General features: G+C 35.1%; 1 protein-coding gene across 5 annotated transcripts in view; it reads left to right on the top strand.

Moving 5' to 3' along the window:
* The first annotated feature begins 595 nt into the window (after positions 1-595).
* Positions 596-20,964, top strand: part of LOC120630207 (serine/arginine repetitive matrix protein 2) — a 35,884-nt gene continuing 15,515 nt past the window's right edge. For all 5 annotated transcript variants that reach the window (XM_039899338.1, XM_039899340.1, XM_039899341.1 and 2 more), the window contains exons 1-25: positions 596-908; positions 985-1,117; positions 1,841-2,133; positions 2,453-2,844; positions 3,246-3,398; positions 3,786-3,921; positions 4,488-4,601; positions 5,837-6,004; positions 8,689-8,879; positions 9,300-9,425; positions 10,298-10,389; positions 11,589-11,692; positions 12,286-12,448; positions 12,598-12,717; positions 12,956-13,117; positions 13,843-13,954; positions 14,522-14,846; positions 15,802-15,946; positions 16,504-16,703; positions 17,301-17,383; positions 18,098-18,222; positions 18,853-19,072; positions 19,428-19,555; positions 19,898-20,039; positions 20,801-20,892. In XM_039899338.1, the coding sequence (XP_039755272.1) occupies positions 812-908; positions 985-1,117; positions 1,841-2,133; positions 2,453-2,844; positions 3,246-3,398; positions 3,786-3,921; positions 4,488-4,601; positions 5,837-6,004; positions 8,689-8,879; positions 9,300-9,425; positions 10,298-10,389; positions 11,589-11,692; positions 12,286-12,448; positions 12,598-12,717; positions 12,956-13,117; positions 13,843-13,954; positions 14,522-14,846; positions 15,802-15,946; positions 16,504-16,703; positions 17,301-17,383; positions 18,098-18,222; positions 18,853-19,072; positions 19,428-19,555; positions 19,898-20,039; positions 20,801-20,892 (4,016 nt within the window). In that variant the 5' untranslated portion in view covers positions 596-811. The remainder of the gene's footprint in view (positions 909-984; positions 1,118-1,840; positions 2,134-2,452; positions 2,845-3,245; positions 3,399-3,785; positions 3,922-4,487; positions 4,602-5,836; positions 6,005-8,688; positions 8,880-9,299; positions 9,426-10,297; positions 10,390-11,588; positions 11,693-12,285; positions 12,449-12,597; positions 12,718-12,955; positions 13,118-13,842; positions 13,955-14,521; positions 14,847-15,801; positions 15,947-16,503; positions 16,704-17,300; positions 17,384-18,097; positions 18,223-18,852; positions 19,073-19,427; positions 19,556-19,897; positions 20,040-20,800; positions 20,893-20,964) is intronic.

Below are 20,964 nucleotides of genomic sequence, written 5' to 3'. Positions count from 1 at the left end.
GAAAAACCTTAATCCACGCGAACTAAGTCTCGTATATCAGCTAGTAGAATATAAAAAAAGTTTAGGGAGGTGGAAGCTTAGCACTTCAGATTTGCACTAAGAGATTGGTGTAAAATACGTAACGGTGCAAATACTCTTTAGGTGATATAAAGGAAAGAGAAGAATGATTGTTAGTGGAAATTAATACCTGCACTTATACTTAGCACTGTAGTACATTGCTTCACGTCTGACCTCTTATTATTTAATAACAGAAGTCAATCAAAGTAAATCACAGTGAAATATATTATTTCACTGTGATTTAACTTTTAAGTTTACTTGTGTAATGCTCAATGGAAAAAGTTAACATAGTTAAGTATTGGTATTTGATAATGGTTACTGGTATTTTGGAGTAAAATATTTTCATAGTCAATAGAAACTTGTCGACGTTGAAAATCGATTAATTACAATCAATTCAATTCTTGTTTATGATTATAATTACAATATTAATAAACAAAATTATAATCTAGTTTCTATAATATCCCAAAGACATTATAAACGATACAAATGTCAACTGTCACTTCATCAATAATTCAAATGTCAAAATTGAATTAAATTTTACTGTTTTTTTGCACTCGCCGAAATCGTAAAACAAATTGTAATGCCTAAAGATATTAACGCAATAATCATAGTTTAGTTGTAGATATAAATTCTGTAAGTTTTGTATAAAATGAAACGTGTATTTTCAAGCAAATAAATGGAAATGAAATAACATTGTAACATAACCTTTACTGAAAGACGTACTGTTTAAAAACATCGTAAGAACTGTTGAACGATGCAAAAATTACAAGAAAGTGTGTTTTCTATAGTTAAAACTACTAGTTTATCGCCTGGTGTATTTAGTTTTTTGCAACCAACCGAAGGTTTTTCAGGTATGTTGCGGCATTTTTGTTTAAACGTAATGCAATTAAAATAACAAAAAATGAATTCATTGTTTTAATTTTGTAGACAAGACCTTACCTTTGGGTGGAATCCTCCGTGACACCAAGTATGGGTGGCTTGCGCTAGGCCCGAAATTCTGCGTCGTTGATTTAAGAAGCGGACTAAAAGTAGCCGCGAGGACGTTTGGATATGGCATGAGGTAAGTTTTTCTGTTTGTGATAACCTGACGACCAGCGGTGAACGCTGTAGTTTTAGGTTTGAGACCGCGAATTCGATTCCTGGCAGAGAAAATTCATAAATCATAAATTGTCCCAATTTATGATTTCTGAATTTTCTCTCGTCTAGTCTGGTGGAAGGCTTACCGCCAAAGACATGCCACTAAGTGATTTAGCATTCTGTTAAGTGATTTAACAAAGTTGCATAGAAACCTATAATGGGTATGTGTTAAATATAACTGTGATACTTCCTAAAAGGTTAGCCTGCTGCTTTTTTTTACACTGTATGATCACCAGCTGAGATTACAGTGAAGGGATACTAGCTTGTAGTGAAAATAAATAAAAAACTGTAAATATATGATAACATTATATTTTGGTTAGTGTAGGTGATTATAAATAGATATTAATTTATTAAAGAGATATTTAAAAATATTTTTGGTGGAGTACTGACTCGCTGTCAATGTGATTGCACATTTAAAACAAAAAGTGGTTATGCCAGCGGCTTGAAAGCACATCAGTTATGCTCATAAAAGTAGCTAGAAGGAGTCACTGTAGTTAGATACAGCCAGGAGGAATATATATAAAAGATTTTACATGAAAGCTAAACTATGCACAGCAATTATAAATGAATTGTTCAAATTCATGAATTCTACTGGTTATAAATGGATTACTTTGTTGAATTCACTAACTTTCGTATTATGTTTCAGCAACAGCATCAATGTCACAAGTGTTGTTGAACTACCAACACCCCTCACAGATAACTCTCAACAGCTGATCATCAGTCTAGACGTTGATGGAACAGAAGGACTAATCTGTGTATTTCACATTAATGGCTCACAGTTACTCCGCTCTATAAAGACTGATGTTGTTATCACAGAGCTAGCAGTTTGCGATGAGGTGCCTAGTGGGCCTCTCATGTGTTTCGATGGACTGGTCATGGCTGGCACTTGCCGAGGAGAGATATACGTTTTTGATCTCAATAGATCATGCTTGATACAAGGTATTTAGATATTTTGAGTCTAATTTTTTTATATTAAAGGCAATTGGCAGACTTCCTGATTGTAGTAAAAAGTAAAAGTAATGGTTTTGCTGATTTAATTATATTTTAATAACACAGTTTACATAGCCAATTTTAATTATGTTAAAAGGTTTATTTTTCAAAATTTAGATCATCATTTATATTATTATTACATATTTGTATGATTTTGGGAAAAAATTTAGGAATTACCCTGTATTAATAATTACTGTAAAAACTGCATTCAGCCACTGTTTTTATTGCATGATAAAAAATGAATAATTTAAACCATTTCACATTCCAGCTTTGAAAGATATATCCCAAGGTTGTGAACACCTAGTCCGTAATGAAGAGAACTCCAGTTGCCTTGTATACCCACCTCAGAAAACATTACATAAATTAGAAGGCCATAGAGAGTATGCTGTTGAAAATGATGATCATTTAGCCATACTTATGAATGATGATTCATTTCTTGAAGGGCAATATATTTTTCGTAATCCTGATGGCACAGTCAGAATGAAAGCCAACCAAAATCATATTAGGGTCACAGTACTCCAATTTATACCGCAGCTTGGCAGTGTGGCTGTCGGATTTAACTTTGGAGCTTTCCAAATCTGGAATTTATTAAATATGGAATTGGAATTCACATCTCAAGTCAATGTTGAATGCTTGCCAGTTACACATTTTGGATTCCAGGTATTTGACATAAATGAAATAAACATTATATTGCTTCTGTACTATTAATTGGTATGAGCTTTGCTTGCCATATTGTAACCCCACATTGATAGAATAGCCTTAGTACAGTACTTTGTTGACATAGGTACATTGCAAAATTAACAAAGGATATCTAAAAAAGCTTTTCGATCAGATGGAAAAGTTCATCTCATCATGAACAGTTTTTATTTATTATAATCAAAGTTTAAAATTGATTTGAAATATTTTATTACCAATGGCAACACTAATTTGGTGGCGCAAACAAATATTTTTAAACTAAAAAGATGTTTCTGTAACTTTAAGTTTACAACCTACCTTACCTGTAACTCTATACATCCAAAACCATCCAACCCTAATAGAACCATTGTTATGTATTTTTATAGGAGCCCTGTGATGACCCCAGAGCATTTTGCTATTTGTGGGTAGTTTTCTCTGTGATAGACAGATTTGAAGAGGAGGAGTTTCCTTTGGCTGTGATGTACTCTTTGACTTATCAGGGAAAGAGAATGTTGACTGAAACTAAATCTATATACCAGGTATGAAATTATAGTTGAAATTATAACTAACTAGTATTATTTTCTGCAACATTATTTACAATATTATTATAGTAATTAAAACTTTTTATTGAACTCAGTATAATAATTTGTTTAACAAAATAAAACTTAATATAATACTGTTTTTATGTGTTCTATGTGATATATAAAATATAACATGTTTGACATCTTAATCTTTTAGTATCTTATATAATGTACTCTTTGAAATGTAATAAAAACACATTTAGTTAGCAAAAAGAATCCTGTTGTTAAAAAAAACATTTTACTTTACTTTCTTTATTTTGTAAATTCTTAGTTTATTTGTAAAATAAACTAAGAATTCTTAGTTAATTAACAAATACCTATTAAATATTATTGTCATTGTTTTAGGAGTTCCTGATGGCTACAATACGTTTTCAAGTAGAACTATGTGCAATAGAAGATGTATCACAGTTTATCGGTGGGCGTTGCATCTCATGTCACTCTTACTCCATTCGCTCAACATTAGGAGAAGAGGGAGAGGATAGTAAGTGCTTTTTTAAAACGCTTCTTTTAAAAATTTTGAGGGTGCTACATACTGTAGTATTGCAGGAGGTCATGATGTTTCTGGCTTTTATGCTGGGTCGCCATATGATTGGAGTGTAAGGCAAGCCGTTTTTAGTGTATGTTAGAGGCACCTCAAATTTCTTCTTTTACTTTGGTAATTTGTAGGTACAAATTATTAGTTTATGGTGAACCAAAGAGCATTGGAGTTTGTGCGCAAAATTATATTTTGTGGTCTTTTTATAATGGCAATATAGGATTAATGTTATGTCAATATAGGATTATTGTTGTTTCACCAGCAACATAACTACTTAATGCCGTATCCTATACATAATGTCAATAACAAAACTCTTATGTACATGCCACATAACATGGAGATAAAATAATGCCAACTTTTTTAACACTGCATAATTTCAACAAAATTCTTTCAATCTTTTTTCTGTCTTTATATTTCTTATATATCAGGCCAACCCACCAACTTTAATAAAAACATATATAATTGTTGATCGCAACATGTTTGCATAACTATATAATTTTTTTTTGTTCCAGCAATGTTAAACCTTTGCCAACTCGTATGGGAGTGTTGGGGTGAGACACCAGCTTGTATACAGTATGGCATGCTGTTATTTGATCTGGACCAATGGTACAAGGACCAGATGCCTGGTAAGCGTACTTATTTTGTATACATATAAAAATTTGCTAGTAGAGACTGCTGTACTTGATACTATCCGTTTGTGGTGAACTGAGTGAGTGAACTTGATATACTACGACAATACACACACCGCCATCTAGCCCCAAAGTAAGCGTAACTTGTGTTATAACTGATGAATATTTTAATGAATAATATACATAAATACTTAGAACATACATATAGACCACCCAGACACTGAAAAATATTCACGCTCATCACACAAACATTTTCCAGTAGTGGGAATCGAACCCACGGCCTTGGGCTCAGAAAGCAGGGTCACTGCAAACTGCGCCAATCGGCCGTCAGATGTATAACTTTTTAAAAAAAAAGGTCCAATCTGAAAATAACATAGAAATTGCAAGAAATGGTCATAAATTAGTGTCATCTGCATATTGTCTGCAAAAGAAGAAGTCATTTGTGGGATTGAGTATACACTTTTATAATATGATTCCTAAGGTGATTTTGGACCTACCAATGCATAAATTTAAAGAATATGTTAAAACACATTTATTACAGCGAGGTTAATATACAATTGATGAATTTCTTAATGACAAGGTTGCTTGGAAGCATCTGGCTCTGCTTTCATCTCTCACAAGATAAAAAAATAAATGTTAAAATGCAAATTGTTGATGTTGGAAAAGAGCAACTGCTGGGTTCTTCTCGGTAGAATCTGCCTTCCGAACCGGTTGTAGAGTCACTACAAACAGACAGACTTGATGTTTCAAAAGTGCTTATACTAACTAGGCTTACTTGAAATAAATGAATTTTGAATTTTAATTTGCAAACATGCACTAAATGCTTCGAATATCACTGCTCTCTCAATCTTACAATAAATAAAAAAGTTATCACACAATTTAAAGATGCTGAGTATTCCAAAATGAGGTTCAATACACATACACTTTATATTATCAAATCTATGAAGCTCTTCACAGGAAAAAAAATATTTTTTTATTCTTGACCATATTTCTGACTAAATGATTATCCACTGTACATATTAACCAGTCGTTCTAAGTCTAGAAATTCAAAGGCGCAATAGCGCTAGCATTTTGGGTTACCATGCCCTAAAAAGCGAACAGTTAGACGGCTTATATTTTTTGTAAATATTGATGTTAGTTTGTAATTATTATTATGTGTTTACTGATTGGTATTATACCAGTCATTCTTTTTGCTATTACCATCTCACATTGTCATTTAAATATTGTTTCAGCTACATATCGATTAGAAAGTAATGCATTCATGAGCACTGCCAGATGCCCTGAAATCAGTCGTGGGACTTGTATGACACTTGATTTGCGGCTGGACCCCGCATCGTTGTCACCCTACTCCCACGCAACTAGACTGGAGGAGCATTTCTATCCAAATTCCCTGCAATACAGTAAGTTTATATCAAAGTCAAAGTCAAAGTCAAAAATATCTTTATTCAAGTAGGCCCACAGGTGGCACTTTTGATGCGTACATAAGAATTACACGGTAGTGAGATGATGGCGATAACCACATTCGTAAACTTAAAACTAAAGCTACGAGGGTTCCAAACGCGTCCCGGTCTAAGAAGAAGCCCACAACAAACTTAGCCGGGTGTTTTTTTTTTTTTTTTTGTTATCGCCATCTCACAATGTAATTTTAAATTATTAGAAGAGCAACCTGGTTAGAGCAATAATTTACACCCAAGCTTTTTTAATCGTTTACGTAGTCCTTTATACTATAATAGGACTTTTCTATAAGCTTACGTTTAATACAAACTTTGAACTTTTTAAGAGACATCTCCAAGATGTCAATTGGTAGTTTATTGTAGAATTGTATGCAATTTCCTTTAAACGAATTATGAATTTTATGTAACCTAGTATATTGCACTGTAAGTTTATTCTTACTTCTAATGTTTAAATTATTGCAGTCACATTTTTTCTTAAATTTAGAAATGTTTTTATGGACGTACATTAAATTTTCAAATATGTACTGACTATACACTGTCATTATTTTAAAATCTTTAAATTTATCTCTCAATGACTCTCTCGGACCCATTTTGTAGATAGAACGAACAGCCCTCTTCTGCAGCACGAAAATAGTGCTAATATCAGCAGCATTACCCCAAAGTAAAATTCCATATGACATAATGCTGTGAAAGTAACTAAAATATACCAGTCTAGCAGTTTCTACGTCGGTCATATGGCGTATCTTCTTTACCGCATAGGCAGCAGAACTAAGCCTGTTCGATAAATTATTTACATGAGGGCCCCATTGAAGTTTAGAATCTAACGTTATTCCTAGAAAAACTGTCGTATCCTCCAGTTTCAGTTCCTCATTATTAAGTAGTACAGTGGTTTTCACGTGTTTAACATTAGGTAAAGTGAATTTTATACACTTGGTTTTTTTTCCGTTAAGAACCAAATTATTAGCTTCAAACCACTGTACCACTTTAGCGAGAGAGTTGTTTACGTCGTCAAAAGCTAGTTCACGTCGATTTATTTTAAAAGTCAGTGATGTATCATCGGCAAACAGAACTATCCCGTGTTTATCCTTGGCAAGGTAAGGAAGGTCATTAATGTAAATAAGGAACAGAAATGGTCCTAATATAGACCCCTGTGGGACACCTATTTTCATAACTGATCCATTAGACCGTTTTCCATTCACGTCGACTTTCTGAATTCTATCGCGTAGATAGTTACTCATTAAGTCTAGAGCTACACCCTGAATTCCATAGTGGTGTAGTTTCCTAACTAACGTTTCGTGTTGAACACAATCAAACGCCTTAGATAAGTCACAGAACACACCAAGTGCATCACGTGACTCCTCCCAGGCTTCAAATATGTTTTGTATTAGCTCAACACCTGCGTCGATTGTTGAGCGACCCCGTGTGAAACCAAATTGCTTAATATGAAGTAAATTATACTTATGAAAATGGTAAAGTAATTGATTTAAAATGAGTTTTTCAAAGATTTTACTGAAAGTGGGTAGTACGGATACTGGTCTAAAGTTAGTGGGGTCAGAAGTACTACCCGATTTAAACAATGGAACTATTTTACTAAGTTTCATTAAGTCAGGAAACACACCACAATCTATACAATTATTAAATATTAAGGCTAAATCGGGTGCAACAATATCAATTAATGATTTGACAACGTTTACGGAAATGCCCCACAGATCATTTGTGTATCTTCATCATCATCATCATATCAACCCATTACCAACACACTACCACCGTGCAGTGGGGTGCATTGAGGGTATGCACAGAGAATGCTGATGGAATATAATAAAGAATAACTCCAGTACGAGTTATAAAAACTTAAGGGTAGGCTTTTTTAACTCTTAAAAAGCCTTTCCTTACGTTTCTTAACACTTGTGTTAACACTGGAGTTTTTTTTTTGTTTTCGCTTTGTGCATGCCCTGTCCATACCCTGTGCCACTGCAGTACCAGGGCACTAGTCTCCTCCCACAATGACTAGGGTCTTGGCCGTAGTCCCCAATGCTGGCCCAGTGGTGGACTCCATATGCCTTCGAGAACAGTATGGGGAACTATGAGGTATGCAGCATGTTGGGTCTGCATTTTTTTATACAATGTGCAATAATCTTGATCGTAACTAATAATCATAAATGTGAAAGTATGTTGTGTTTTTTGTAATAGTTTAATTAGTTAGTAATAATTTATGTTTAATAAAGAATCACCCTGTAAAAGTATTACATCAAAAGAAGCACATTTATTTATTCATACAAACTAATTCAAAATTCACAAACATTCTGTTAAGTGTTTACTTATGACAGATAGATATTGAAGATAATAGACCGACACGCGCATAGTACTTACGCTACGCGACGCGTACGTAATAAAGTACCGGGAGTAACATGATCTCAATTTTGCATGTGTTGTTAGGGCCGTATCTGATTTCTTTCAGTAAAAACGATGGCAGTGGCTTACTCAAAAAACAACTAGGTTTCTGATTTTACAGATAAGTCTCAGAGATATATAATGTACCTCCAAAGCCTGTGAAGTATTATTTCGGTTTTCATTTACATGTTATATATACCTACTTCTAAATTATAATGAAATTATATTATCTCTCGCAGATTGCATGTGCCTTAATACGTCGGAGGCGTCGACCATACATACAGTTGGGGTGCAGCGTCAGATTCTGCGGTCTATGTGCTCTGCAGGGCCCAGCTGTCTCCTGAGCCCTACGAGGTTGCACTCCGCGTGTCGCATTGCAGGCCTGGCGCCGCTCTACTGCGATGTGCACGCACCCTATGCGCCCACGCCGGTTAGTCTAATTCTTTCTAGCTAGTCTGCACTGCGGAATTTCTCTTTTCCTTCTTTTTGAAGTTATACTTCTTTTGGCGCGTTAGGGAAAAATGTAGAGAGAACATTTTTTTTTTTTTCGTTTCTTTCTAATGGCAAAAAAGTCAATTAATGTTGCAGAAATTCATAAATTTAAAGTCACCCTTCACTGCTAGCTTAGGCAGGCAACCATAATTATTAGTAGGAACTTAGTTTTACAACAGTAAAGTAGAATCATCAGTAGCCTATTAAGTTTTAACTGCTTGCTTGTCTGCTAGTAGCTTATATAATAATAATATTGCCGCTGGCTGATTTGCGGTTTGCTTCCTTTTGACTCGTCGGTCTTAGTGTGAGCGACCACAATATATGTATAAAATAATTAGTGTACACATTTGTTTTACAGGATGAACAACGTAACTTCCTGTTATCTGTGGCGCTAGAAGCTCGCCTGTCTCGATTTCTGAAACGTTGCGCACATGATTGGGCAACCGGTACGCATAGTGGAGTTGGCTGCACTCTCACTTTTTTGGTAAGTATGCTATTTCTGTGCTGTGCACACAATATGCCGATACAAAACCAAAGAAATACCTATCACTAGAAACTTAATGACCTTATCTGTACTACAAATTATAATAGAATAGAATAGAATTTATTTATTCACCAGAACAACACAAACAGACTTAAATACGGAGTAACTTAAAATTTTATACATAATTATTAATAGTTTAAGTGTATGATGTGTTGTGCCAATAAAAAGGCTCTGACTCAGCTTAATGTTCGGGATACTAATGTACCCACAACGCTGGTATTCTGACGGTACCTATTGAGTTGAGGGAAGTCCAGTTATGAAATCACATATAAAAACAAAAGTAAACTAAATAAAGGAAAGGAGATGAAAATTCATTTTTATTTTAGTAGTAATGAAAAAGTGTGTTAGTCAGATCATAATTTTTATTCTTTAGTAGTTATTGTAAGATAGTGTCACATTAGATTTTTAAATGTTCAGTAGATAATAGTGATGAAATTTTTAAAACAAAACTTTCTTTTGGCATTTCTAAAAGGTGGTGGGATGACTTTACAATGTATAATTGTTAAGTTAAGACTTAACAATTATTCATTGTAATGAAGGATGGATGCGGTTTCAAAACGAAACGTGCGTTGAACATTGTAAAACAAACGTGGTACATTGCCGAAGATCTGTTTGGTGTGGAATATAAGGATTGAAGAAATAATAAATTACACCATACATCTACTCCTGCTTTCGCGGAGTATAGCAAATTAAGCTTAATTTTCATAACATGTCATGGAATCCCGCAAAGTAACGCCTGCCTCTATCCAATATTTCTAGTTCTGAGGCTTAAATTGAAGAAATTCATCAATGCGTGTTTTTTTAATTAATAGGTTGACTGGTGTTGGAAACGTGCTATTGAGCTGAAGGAAAACGCAAAAGAACTGACGGCGCCGTTGTTTACTTCATCCACATTACCAGACAGGTTTTTATTTATTTCGCAAACACGTTAAATTATAAAGTATTATTTTTCAATGTTAATTCATTTTAAAGTATGGTAATGGTTTAAAATTTGTAGGTAAAAGGTATCATTGTAACGATAAAAACGAGCCCAAACTCGATATAGCTAACTACGCTCCTCTAGGATTTCCAGTGCCAACCTAAGTATACCTTCAGGTCACTCCACTAGGTTCCGAAAGTAAGGTAAAGAACTCAAACTGGATTAACCGAGGTCTGTTCGTCTAGGAGTTCCTGTTCTAATCTTTGAAGTATACCTTGAGGTCACTCACATACGTCACGTGCATAAGTAATAGTGCGTATTGATCTTCTAACGTCGTTACAATCTTGACAGACTGACTTGACGGACTGACTTGACAGACTGACTTGACAGACTGACTTGACAGACTGACTTGACAGACTGACTTGACAGATTGACTTGACAGATTGACTTGACAGACTGACTTGACATGCCACAACACACAAATTACGACCGTCGTGGTCGTCTGCTTAACACTCTTGCCCTAACGGGTGCTTTTCTTGCGCCTTCAAGTAGAGGAGCCTCGATTGCGGCCTTCACTTGGTCGGTCCATCTCATCGTTGATCTACGGCGTACTCTGGTATCTTCTATTTTCCCCTGAACCACAAGATGCTCAATGGACACGTCATTACGCCTGGACACGTGACTGAAACTGAGATTTCGTGCTTGAACTGGAGAAGATAGGAGCTGTTTGATGCCGAGTTCGTGGAGAATCAATTTATTCGTACGGAACATGTTCTAGGTTCTACAACAACGTTCTCATCCAGCACTACATCTCAAGAGTAGATGCTCTTGAGATGTGGTGCTGGAGGATAATGTTGTTGTTCTTTTCTTCTCAGTCTCCCTCAAGGTCGTCAACTTAACAATTATTCATTGTAAAGCCAACATCTCCTGAGGATGTACCGGTTTCAGAGCGAAACGTGCGTAGAGGGTACATTGCCGAAGATCTATTTGGTGTTGACTATAAGGATTGAAGAAATTATAAATTACACCATACAAATTCTCCTGCTTTTCGCGGAGTATAGCAAATTTAGCTTAATTTTCATAATACCTCAAGGGCCATTTCTTTGAAGCGTAGAAAACATAGTATTGATGCCTATTACCCATTATGGAAACGCGTCCTTAAAAATAAAAATTCTTCCTTCCAGAAACGTCGTCCGGTGCCTGGAACACTGCGTGCAGCAACTGACAGCTCTCACAGGTCTTTTGGATGCTATACTCACAAAGTGCTGTAACCTTGTTGTGCCTGATGGTAAGTCCACCAACTGGTGCTGGTTTCCGTTCACTATGCTTCTTGTTGTGAGTGTAAAGAAAGGCCCAATCAACGCTTTGCATTTTTCGGCCAATCACAAACCGTCTGGATGGAGAAGTGAGCGACCAAGGTAGTGTAATTGGTCGTACATTTGCAAGTCATTGCAGAAACCTTTAATTGCGGGAGAACCAAATGACTAAGTCGCTTCTTTTAATGCATTTATTTTAATATACTATTTGAATTTACATTCATTTTTACTAGTAGCGTATAACTAAAAAATAGGGGGATTACTCTTATGTGTAATAGTACTGCTTCCCTTAAAAACCTAACAAATTAATAAATAAATAATAAATGTAGCGGTAAGGCCACCAAATTGTACTCTCTTGTTATGTATTTATATCTCTGTAACTACTTTTTTTCTTTGGTGTACAATAAAAGTGCATTCATTCCTTCATAAATAAATAATTTCGGATAGTTAGATGTGCTGAAATGGAAGCCAAAGCCTTGTCTGACTTCACGTGCTATATAGTAGGCAGGTAATGGATTGATAATAATGAAAGAGAATTTATATTCATACTTACCTTATATTTCAGCACTAAGTGAAATGGAAGAGAAATATAAGGGCATAGGCACAGTGTCGCTTTACTTTCAAGTGGTGCAGTGGTTTGTACGCGTGGGCCTACTACCCGAACGTCTGCACTCGTTCGACGCGTTGCCTTACCCCGCTCCCCAGCTCTACTCCACTTACAATAAACGGTGAGTTTGAAATGAAAATACACTTCGTACGACACCCGCATATAAGTATGGATTAATGTTTTTTTTATCACAAAACAGATCATGACATAGCAAAGGAACAACAACCAATAAAAATAAAACTAGCCATTTTAAATCTTATTATTTTCTAGCCGTATAAAACTGCATAGATTGCAAGATAAACCAGAAGAAGTCTCAGAGAACAAGTCCTGCCCACTTCTTTACATTGACCAACTGATTGAACACGAGTTCGGCGGTGAAAGAGTACATCAGTAAGTAGTCGATTTGTTACTCTCTAGCTCATAACGATTTTGATTTTGTTTTTTTTTTGTTTGAAAGGTGAAAATCGGTACAAGATGGCCGCCGCCATCGGTACAAAATGGCGGATTACGATGGGTATCTACGCGAATCGTATCGGAATGCTAATTAATGTAGCTACTTCTGGAGTCCTAATACGTGTGTGTTAAATAGGGCACGCGTAATTTTATTTTTGTTTGTTTTGTGTCGCAGGATGTGGGTAAAAGGTGGAAGCGAATGCGAAGGTCTCTACCCCCCGCCATCGCTATACGCATTACTCCGACTTTACCTGTTACCGGATATCGCTCTGGAGCATAAACACTCACTGCTGCTGTACCTCCTGCTGGACTATTCCATGCTGTATGATGAAATGCGGTAAGTATTATAAAATATATGAACCCGAGCCAAACTTGCGTTCAAGCCACACAGATTATGAAATGATTTAAGAAATTCTAGAATGGCTATGTTATAATTGTTAACTCAAAACTTCCTTTATTTAAACACACCTATAAAGTAACTCATGCATCTTCAGCAAACAATGAGGAACAGTCATTTATGTAAATGAGGAACAGAGATGGTCCTAATACAGACCCCTGAAAGACCCCTTTTTTCTCAGCTAAACTACTACTTTCAAGACCTAGCTTGGTTCACTCAAATGACGTAGTGCATTATGCGAAACTGGTTTCATGAACATACGAGAACAGTATTAAACGTCCAACATGCAACACAATTATTACTTTTCAGTACTATTCTGACTCATCTCATTTATAATTGTATGTATGTAACTTAAAAAATCATAATTCCCAGCGCTGAATGAAGAATAACAGTGATACACCATTATAGAAATACTATCATGTCAATCTTAAATGTATATATTATATATATATTTTTAAAGAAATAAAATAATATATAATCAGGCTTCATTTCCATCAATTAATAATTAAAAGCGTCGTAATTACAATTAGTGTTAAAGTGTGAAATCTAACTACATTTAACATTTATTTATTACATTGAATTCTCCCTGTTGACAGAAACAGAGGTACTAATGTTTTTTGATTCTGGACATAAACAACTAGTTTTATGAGTTATACATTTCGTAGGTATGAGGCGGTGATCCGTCGATTGATGCAATTCCCAACCATGTTTGGTCTCAGCAATACTGCTATTAAGGCCACACAGGCTTTTTGGCATCTCGATCACAGGGACTTTGATGTAAGTATTGCGTTTAAAAAATTATTATGTGTCTTTTACTGTTAAAATGACTACTAGACTATATATATCGACTACTAGAACTACAGTTTAGTTCTGGTAATTTTTATTTGAAGGGCATGTGTTTGTGTTGTTTTCTAATAAACAAGCGATTTTGTCACTTAGCCAGTCTCAGCACTATTGTCAAAATCAGTAAAAAGTATTAACATCACATTCTTCTATTTGCATGTTTAACCCTTTGCCCATTAAAAATATAAGAGATTGGAAGTCAATGCCAACAATAATTTCAAATGTGCACTATTGTCTAGCTTAGCTTAACCGGATTTCATAGTTAACATGTTAAATCCTTCACCCAAATACAAATAATGAAGCATGGTAAAGATAATAGTAAACTTACACAATAATATAGCAAATAAAAGTTAGCAGTATTGTTAGTCAGTCAGTCAGTGAAGCAAATTCACACGTCAAATTATCTGCTCTTAAATAATATGAAGGATAGAACAAGATTTGTTTCCAGGCGAATAATCACATTTATCAGTCAGTCAGTTTCATTCACATGTTCTTTTTCAGTTTGCATTAGACCAGCTGCAATGTCTAACTGGCAACACGCTATCGGGCTGGCAACACCACGTGGTTTTATCGTCGTTACTAGCTCAAAAAGAGACGCAAGCCGCATTACAATATTTACACGTTAAAAAACCTCCGCCCATACAGAACATGAAGGACGGGGAAGACAATGTGAACGAACATTATAAATTGGAGGATTGGCAATCTTGCTGCAATTTATATTTGGCAAGGGGACTGGTGTTTGAGGCGTTGGATGTCATCAGAATGTGCGTGCGGAACGCCGAAACGGTTGGAGATAAAGCGCATTTGCTGAATTTCTTTTATCGAGGTTAGTGTTATGACGCTACGCTACGCTTGGGTATAGATGGTGATGTGTATCGTAGTATATTTATTTATTATTTGTGAATTATTAGCATTTAAACTTCCAATTGTATATTGAATAGAAGGCGTTACGAAGGAACTCCTTGATTATACAAGTAATTAAAATATCACTTGCTTCAACGGTGAAAGAAAACATGGTGAGGAAACCTGCATGCCTGAAAGTTCACGATAATGTTCTCAAAGGTGCGCCTTAACCCCGTCTCATTGTGGGAGGAGACCCAGTGTAGTGGGTCGGTAATGGGTTGATATGATTGATGATGATGATGATGATGACAAAGAAAACTAAGCTAAATTTCCTATAATTCGCAAAAAAACAGTATATATAAATTAATTAATGTTATTCGTAAAGTTAACATCTCCTGGGGTAGCTTCGGTATCGGAGCAAAACGTGCGCGCAGACAAAGGTTAAACTTTCGCAGATTAATTTGGTGTGGAGTATAAAGATTAACGAAATTATAAATTGCGCCAAACAGATTTTAGTTTTAGGTTATTTAAGGAAAGTAAGCTTCCTGTTCATTTTGATTTGTATACAACTAGTAACTATTTTGGCTCATTTCCTCGAAACCTTTTTACCATCATAATTGGCGAGGCACTGTATCTATTGGATCTGCAACTTAATATAGTTAACATGGCATGGACACATTCGGATACAAATTTCTATATCTTCAATATCAGAGATACATTCAATGCTAAACAGAAGATTTTATTTCTTTCGTTCTTTTAGATTTTTTTACGCCAACGCCTAACTTAATTTGGTTACGCCAAAGCAGTTTATATTTGAAGTTTTTTTTTATATATTACCAGTATCTTCTCCCAGGAATTTTATAAAAATTTTACACTAAACCTATCCAAATAAATTTTGGATAGTTTGGCCATTTAAGAACGCCATTTATTTGTTTTAGGTTGTCGCAACACCGGCCAGCTATCGAAGGTCCTCCAAGTGACACTGCTGCCTTTTGAAGAGGAAGTATTCATTAAATATCTACAGGATAGCAACGAATCACAAACGTCTGAACTACTTGTCATGTATTATTTGCAACAGGCGAGGTACCTATGTTTAATACTAAGTATTTTTTTTATTATCGAGACACGAAAAGTTCCTTTAAAATACCCAAATTTTATCAAATACATTCAAACTATTAACTTTTTTGTTCATTAAAAAATAGTTTTACTATTTAATATCTATTGAAAATATCCCACAACGAGTCATATAAACATGATTTTGTTGTGTTGTTGATTACAATTTTTGATGGCCTATGGTGATTTTCGCGAGAATAAAATCGAGACTTAAATAAATAAATAAATATTCTGCGGACGATACACACAATGCCATCTAGCCCCAAAGTAAGCGTAGCTTGTATTGTGGGTAAGATAACCATTGAATATTTATAAATTATAAACATAAATACAGATTAGCCATTCAAGTGAACAGTTAGACGTCTTATATTTATTGTAAATATTAATTTTAGTTTGTAATTATTATTTCCATAGAAGAATATATTTTTCGTTGGCTTATTAATAAACAATACAGATTAATTTTAAATAAATTATACATACAATTCGACACTTTTTCCTAGGTATCTAACATTCGACTTCTATTCTAGATACCTAGAAGCAGAGCAGTACAACAAAAAACTAAAGTCAAAAGTGCGTCCAAAAGACATGGCAACGTCCGCGGAGTCTATTCTGGATGTGTTAGACAGAGAGAGCGCTAGAGACACGCTAGTGGAGGTTGTCTGTTCCACTCTGCCCACAATCGCCACCTCAGTTGCCAGATGTGCCTTGACGGACTATGAACCTCACAGTTAGTATGATGGACTTTTTACGACCTTCCTGGCGCAATGGTGAGCGCTATGAATTTAAGTTAGGGTTCCCGGGTTCGATTCCCGGCAGGAGCAATTTGGGAATTTAAAATTTCTGAATTTTCTCTGGTCTGGTATGGTGGGAGGCTTTGGCCGTGGCCACCTTGCCGACGTGCCGCTAAGCGATTTAGTGTTCTTAGCGGAATGACTACCATACACCCTAACAGGTTAGCCCGCTACCATCTTAAACTGCATCATCGCTTACACCAGGTGAGATTGCAGTAAAAGGCTAACTTGTAGTGGAATAAAAAAAAACCCCACCGAATTTGGGTTTGCTAGATTGGTCTCTAAGAAAAGTATATATGGAAATAGTTAATCAGAATCAGTTCTTATATACAATTCTTATCTATCTATTTATTTCTAATAGATAGAAAAAGTATATTCATATTTATAAAATAAACAACCGCGCTAAACCCACTTGGATTTTCATTTTCATAGAATTGTATACTGTAGTATATTGTAGAGATTTTGATCCCTGAACCGGTTAGAAAATAGTGTTATTTTTTGATTAATACGTTAATAAATATTATTATTTTCAGTCGTAAAACCGAAGCCTATGTCAGTCTACGTGCAAGCGTCAACCCCCAAAAATACATTCACCTACAAGTCGTCATTCATACAGGTACGTCAATGAATCTGAATCTTAAGTTTTTCTTGCTGAAGTTATTTTTATTTTTATTCTTTTACAAGTTAGCCCTTAACTGCAATCCCACCTGGTAGGTAAGTGATGATGCAATCTAAGATGTCCGCTACGACTAACCTGTTAGGGTGTATTGTAGTCATACCCCTAATAGATTTCTACGCGACATCGCACCGTAACATTAAGTCGTATTTTCATGAATAATATACGTAAATATGAGGATGTTATATGTTATATATTGATATAAGTATTTATGTTATATATTTACGTATTTATATATGTTGTATATGATTTATAGTAGTTTACATTAATTATGGGTAATTTCATGTATGTTTATATCTTATTTGTATTTATATGTAATATATTTATATATAGATATATATATATATTTGTATAATTAAAAAAAAATATTGATTGCACCCCCTACCTCTTTTCTATGTATTTTCCTTTTACGCCTTTGGTTGCCTGGATGAAATCGCTATGCAGCGATAAGGGCACCAAATTGTTCTCTTTTGCTCTGTATTTATTTCCCTGTAACTAGTTTTTTTTCTTTGGTGTACAATAAAAGTGTATTCATTCATTCATTCGTGAATATAAATACTTATAATATACACTTAGACACTGATAAACATTAATGTTCATCACAAAAACATTTCAAAGATGTGGAAATCTAATAAATATAATGTTATGTTTTAGGATACCATAGAGAATGCAAGCGAAACATGGTTCAATAAGCCAAAGACGAGAAAAGGAATGAAACGCGTACTCAACGTTCAAGACACTCCATTTATTTGCACTCCTAAGTCATATAAATCGAGGAGGTACGTAAATTTGTAGTGTTAAAATTAAAGTTGAAGTGCCAATATCGTTAAAGTTTCCAGATAATGTTAAAAATATTATGTCTTACACAGTTGCGTTGACTTGAGTAAGAAATTATAATAAATAAATATTCAATGACAAAATACACACGTCGCCATCTCGCCCCAAAGTAAACGTAGTTTGTGTTATGGGTACTAGAATTGCCTACTAGATAAATGCCTACCCAGACACTGAAAAACATCATACAAATATTTTTCCAGTTGTGGGAGTCAAACCAGCCTTGGATAGCAGAGTCGCTGCCCAATGTGCCAATAGGCTGTCATAATATATAATATATCTTTTTGATAAAGGGTAAACTCTAGAATCGTTTAAAAAATCCTTAAATTCGACTAAGTATTAGAACTTTTTCAGACTAAATTACTATTTAGCCAAATCAAAACTAATTTGATTTGTTAATCTTTCCATTATGTAAATTTATAGTTAAAAAAGCTGCTAACTTAAATTTATCATTATTTTCAATTTACTTTGAATATGGGTTATGAAAATTTAATTTACAATACTTAGTTTTTATGATATATTGTAAAAAATCAGCCATGCAACGCAACGAAACGAACTTCTGCACTTTTTTCCAGCCTACTGAGTACAGAACAAAGAGGATCGGAAGCGACACCACCTAAACGAGCGAAATTAGACCTTAGCGGTACTCCTCGAACACCTAAAATGCCTTGCACTCTCAAAGTCAGTGACGCTCTTAGTCAACAAATGGCCAGCCTGTTGGACATGCCCGAAGTGCAAACCCCACAGAAATATTACGACAGGAGTGGAGCTGAGACCCCACAGAGTATACTGAAAGTAAGTACACTTGTATACAAATATAGGCGAGCCCGGAACCGGGCTCAACCCCTTAACTGGGTTAAAGAATATCGAAAAGCAACTTTACAATTAAGTTACAAACGTCTCAAACGAAGTTTCCAAACTAAGAAGCGTATTTTGATACATTTTTATGCTATATAAAAATTTGTAAATCGTCGACTTGAACTTTTTTGTTGCTATAATTAATTAAGACTATGGATTTTTTTAGTTTCTTTTACATTTTTACTTGGTTTCTGTTATTAAAATTAAGCTTAAAATTTGATACAAATTGTCCTTATTTGATAACAATCCAAATAAACGTCAACATGTGCAAATAATTTTTTTTCTCTCCAAGAATCGTCGACTGGACGACCGTGATCGAGATGCGCCTTCGCCCGCTGACTCTAGATACCTATGTGACAGCGATGAAGAGGAATTAGAGACCGCTAGCAATCATACACATTACAGTGACTCTACTAACAAGTAAGTTTAATAAATTCAAATTCTTAATTTCTTTATTCATGTAGGCCTACACAGGAACTTATGAATCTTATATGTTTCCATTATTGTGAGACAATCTTTAAATTAAAACTAGAGCTAGGAGGGTTCCAAATGCGCCTTGGTCTAAGAAAGAGCCCACAGCAAACTTAGCCGGGTTTTTTTTGTTGTCACCATCGTCAATTAATTTTTAGCTTTTAATTGAGAGCAATTCATACATTGATTTTATTACATTAATTATTTTCGCAACTTTGCTTTAGGTAATTTCGGTTTGGCTCCTTATTATTGTATTTGTTTACTAACCAAATAAAAAATGTGTTTACGAAGGCATCTACGCTTCACGATTCCAACGGCTTCGGAAGGGGAGTCAACGCCCTCTCCTGTTGCTGTTCCAGTTAGACAGGAACCGAGAGAGACAGAAGATGAGAGCGAGAGAGGCGGGCACAGTGATAGCTACAAGAGTACCATGGTGAGATGGAATTATATTTACTTATCGTAGAATCTCAAACAATAACGTGAAATCCTAGAAGTGCTTGTGTCACGCACACACAAGCACTTCTAGGAGAGAAAATAAAAAAAAAATGGCACCCAAAAAAATATATTGATGACATTTTGTCAAATAAATCGTTTAAATTGTAAACTGTTGATGATGGAATAGAGCAACTGCTGAGTTTTTTGCCTACTTTTTCTTGGTAGAGCCTGCCTTTCGAACCGGTAGTTTAAATGTTTTTATTTGGTGCGGACAATGAAATTGCATTTTTCAACTGAACGTATAATGATACGAAGCTCACACACTAGACGTTATTATTAATGTACCCACATTAAGTTTCACAAAACCATAGATACACTACAGTAGTGTATCTATGGTTTTGTGAACACTACAGAGTGATTAAAAACAGATTAGACATATTCTTTACGTTTCAAAAGTGCAATAGCCCATAACGGTCCACTGCTGGACCACCCTACAGTGTTCATTTGCGATAGCGCGTAAAAACAAACTAGGGCTATGACTATACCATACTGAGTATGAGACCATACTCCCTAATAAGAGGGTTTACCAATATTTATTACGCTGAGCAGACTGGTAGTAGATGACAGCATTACCACAGAGGACATTGACGACACCCGCGGGATCTGCTGATACCACAATTCCAAAATGCTTCTTGACATAAATAAATTTTATGAAAAATAATTGATTCTTATTAATAATTTTTTTGAATTTATTTCTAGAGCGAAGTGCATCCTATGGAGTCGCCGCCAAAGAAGTTCGCCGCTGAAGAAGTAAAGTCTAGAAAAGCGTACAAGGACAGTGTACGGGCCAGGTTAGTAATCTATTCGAAGTATGTTATTGTGATGTGATAGATTGTATTTAATATCGTTGCGCTTACCGTTTC

The sequence above is a fragment of the Pararge aegeria genome, chromosome 16, assembly GCF_905163445.1.
Source record: "Pararge aegeria chromosome 16, ilParAegt1.1, whole genome shotgun sequence".
NCBI classification, from domain to species: domain Eukaryota; kingdom Metazoa; phylum Arthropoda; class Insecta; order Lepidoptera; family Nymphalidae; genus Pararge; species Pararge aegeria.
The sequence above is the reverse complement of the archived record's forward strand: the minus strand, read 5'-3'. Positions and strand labels throughout refer to the sequence as shown.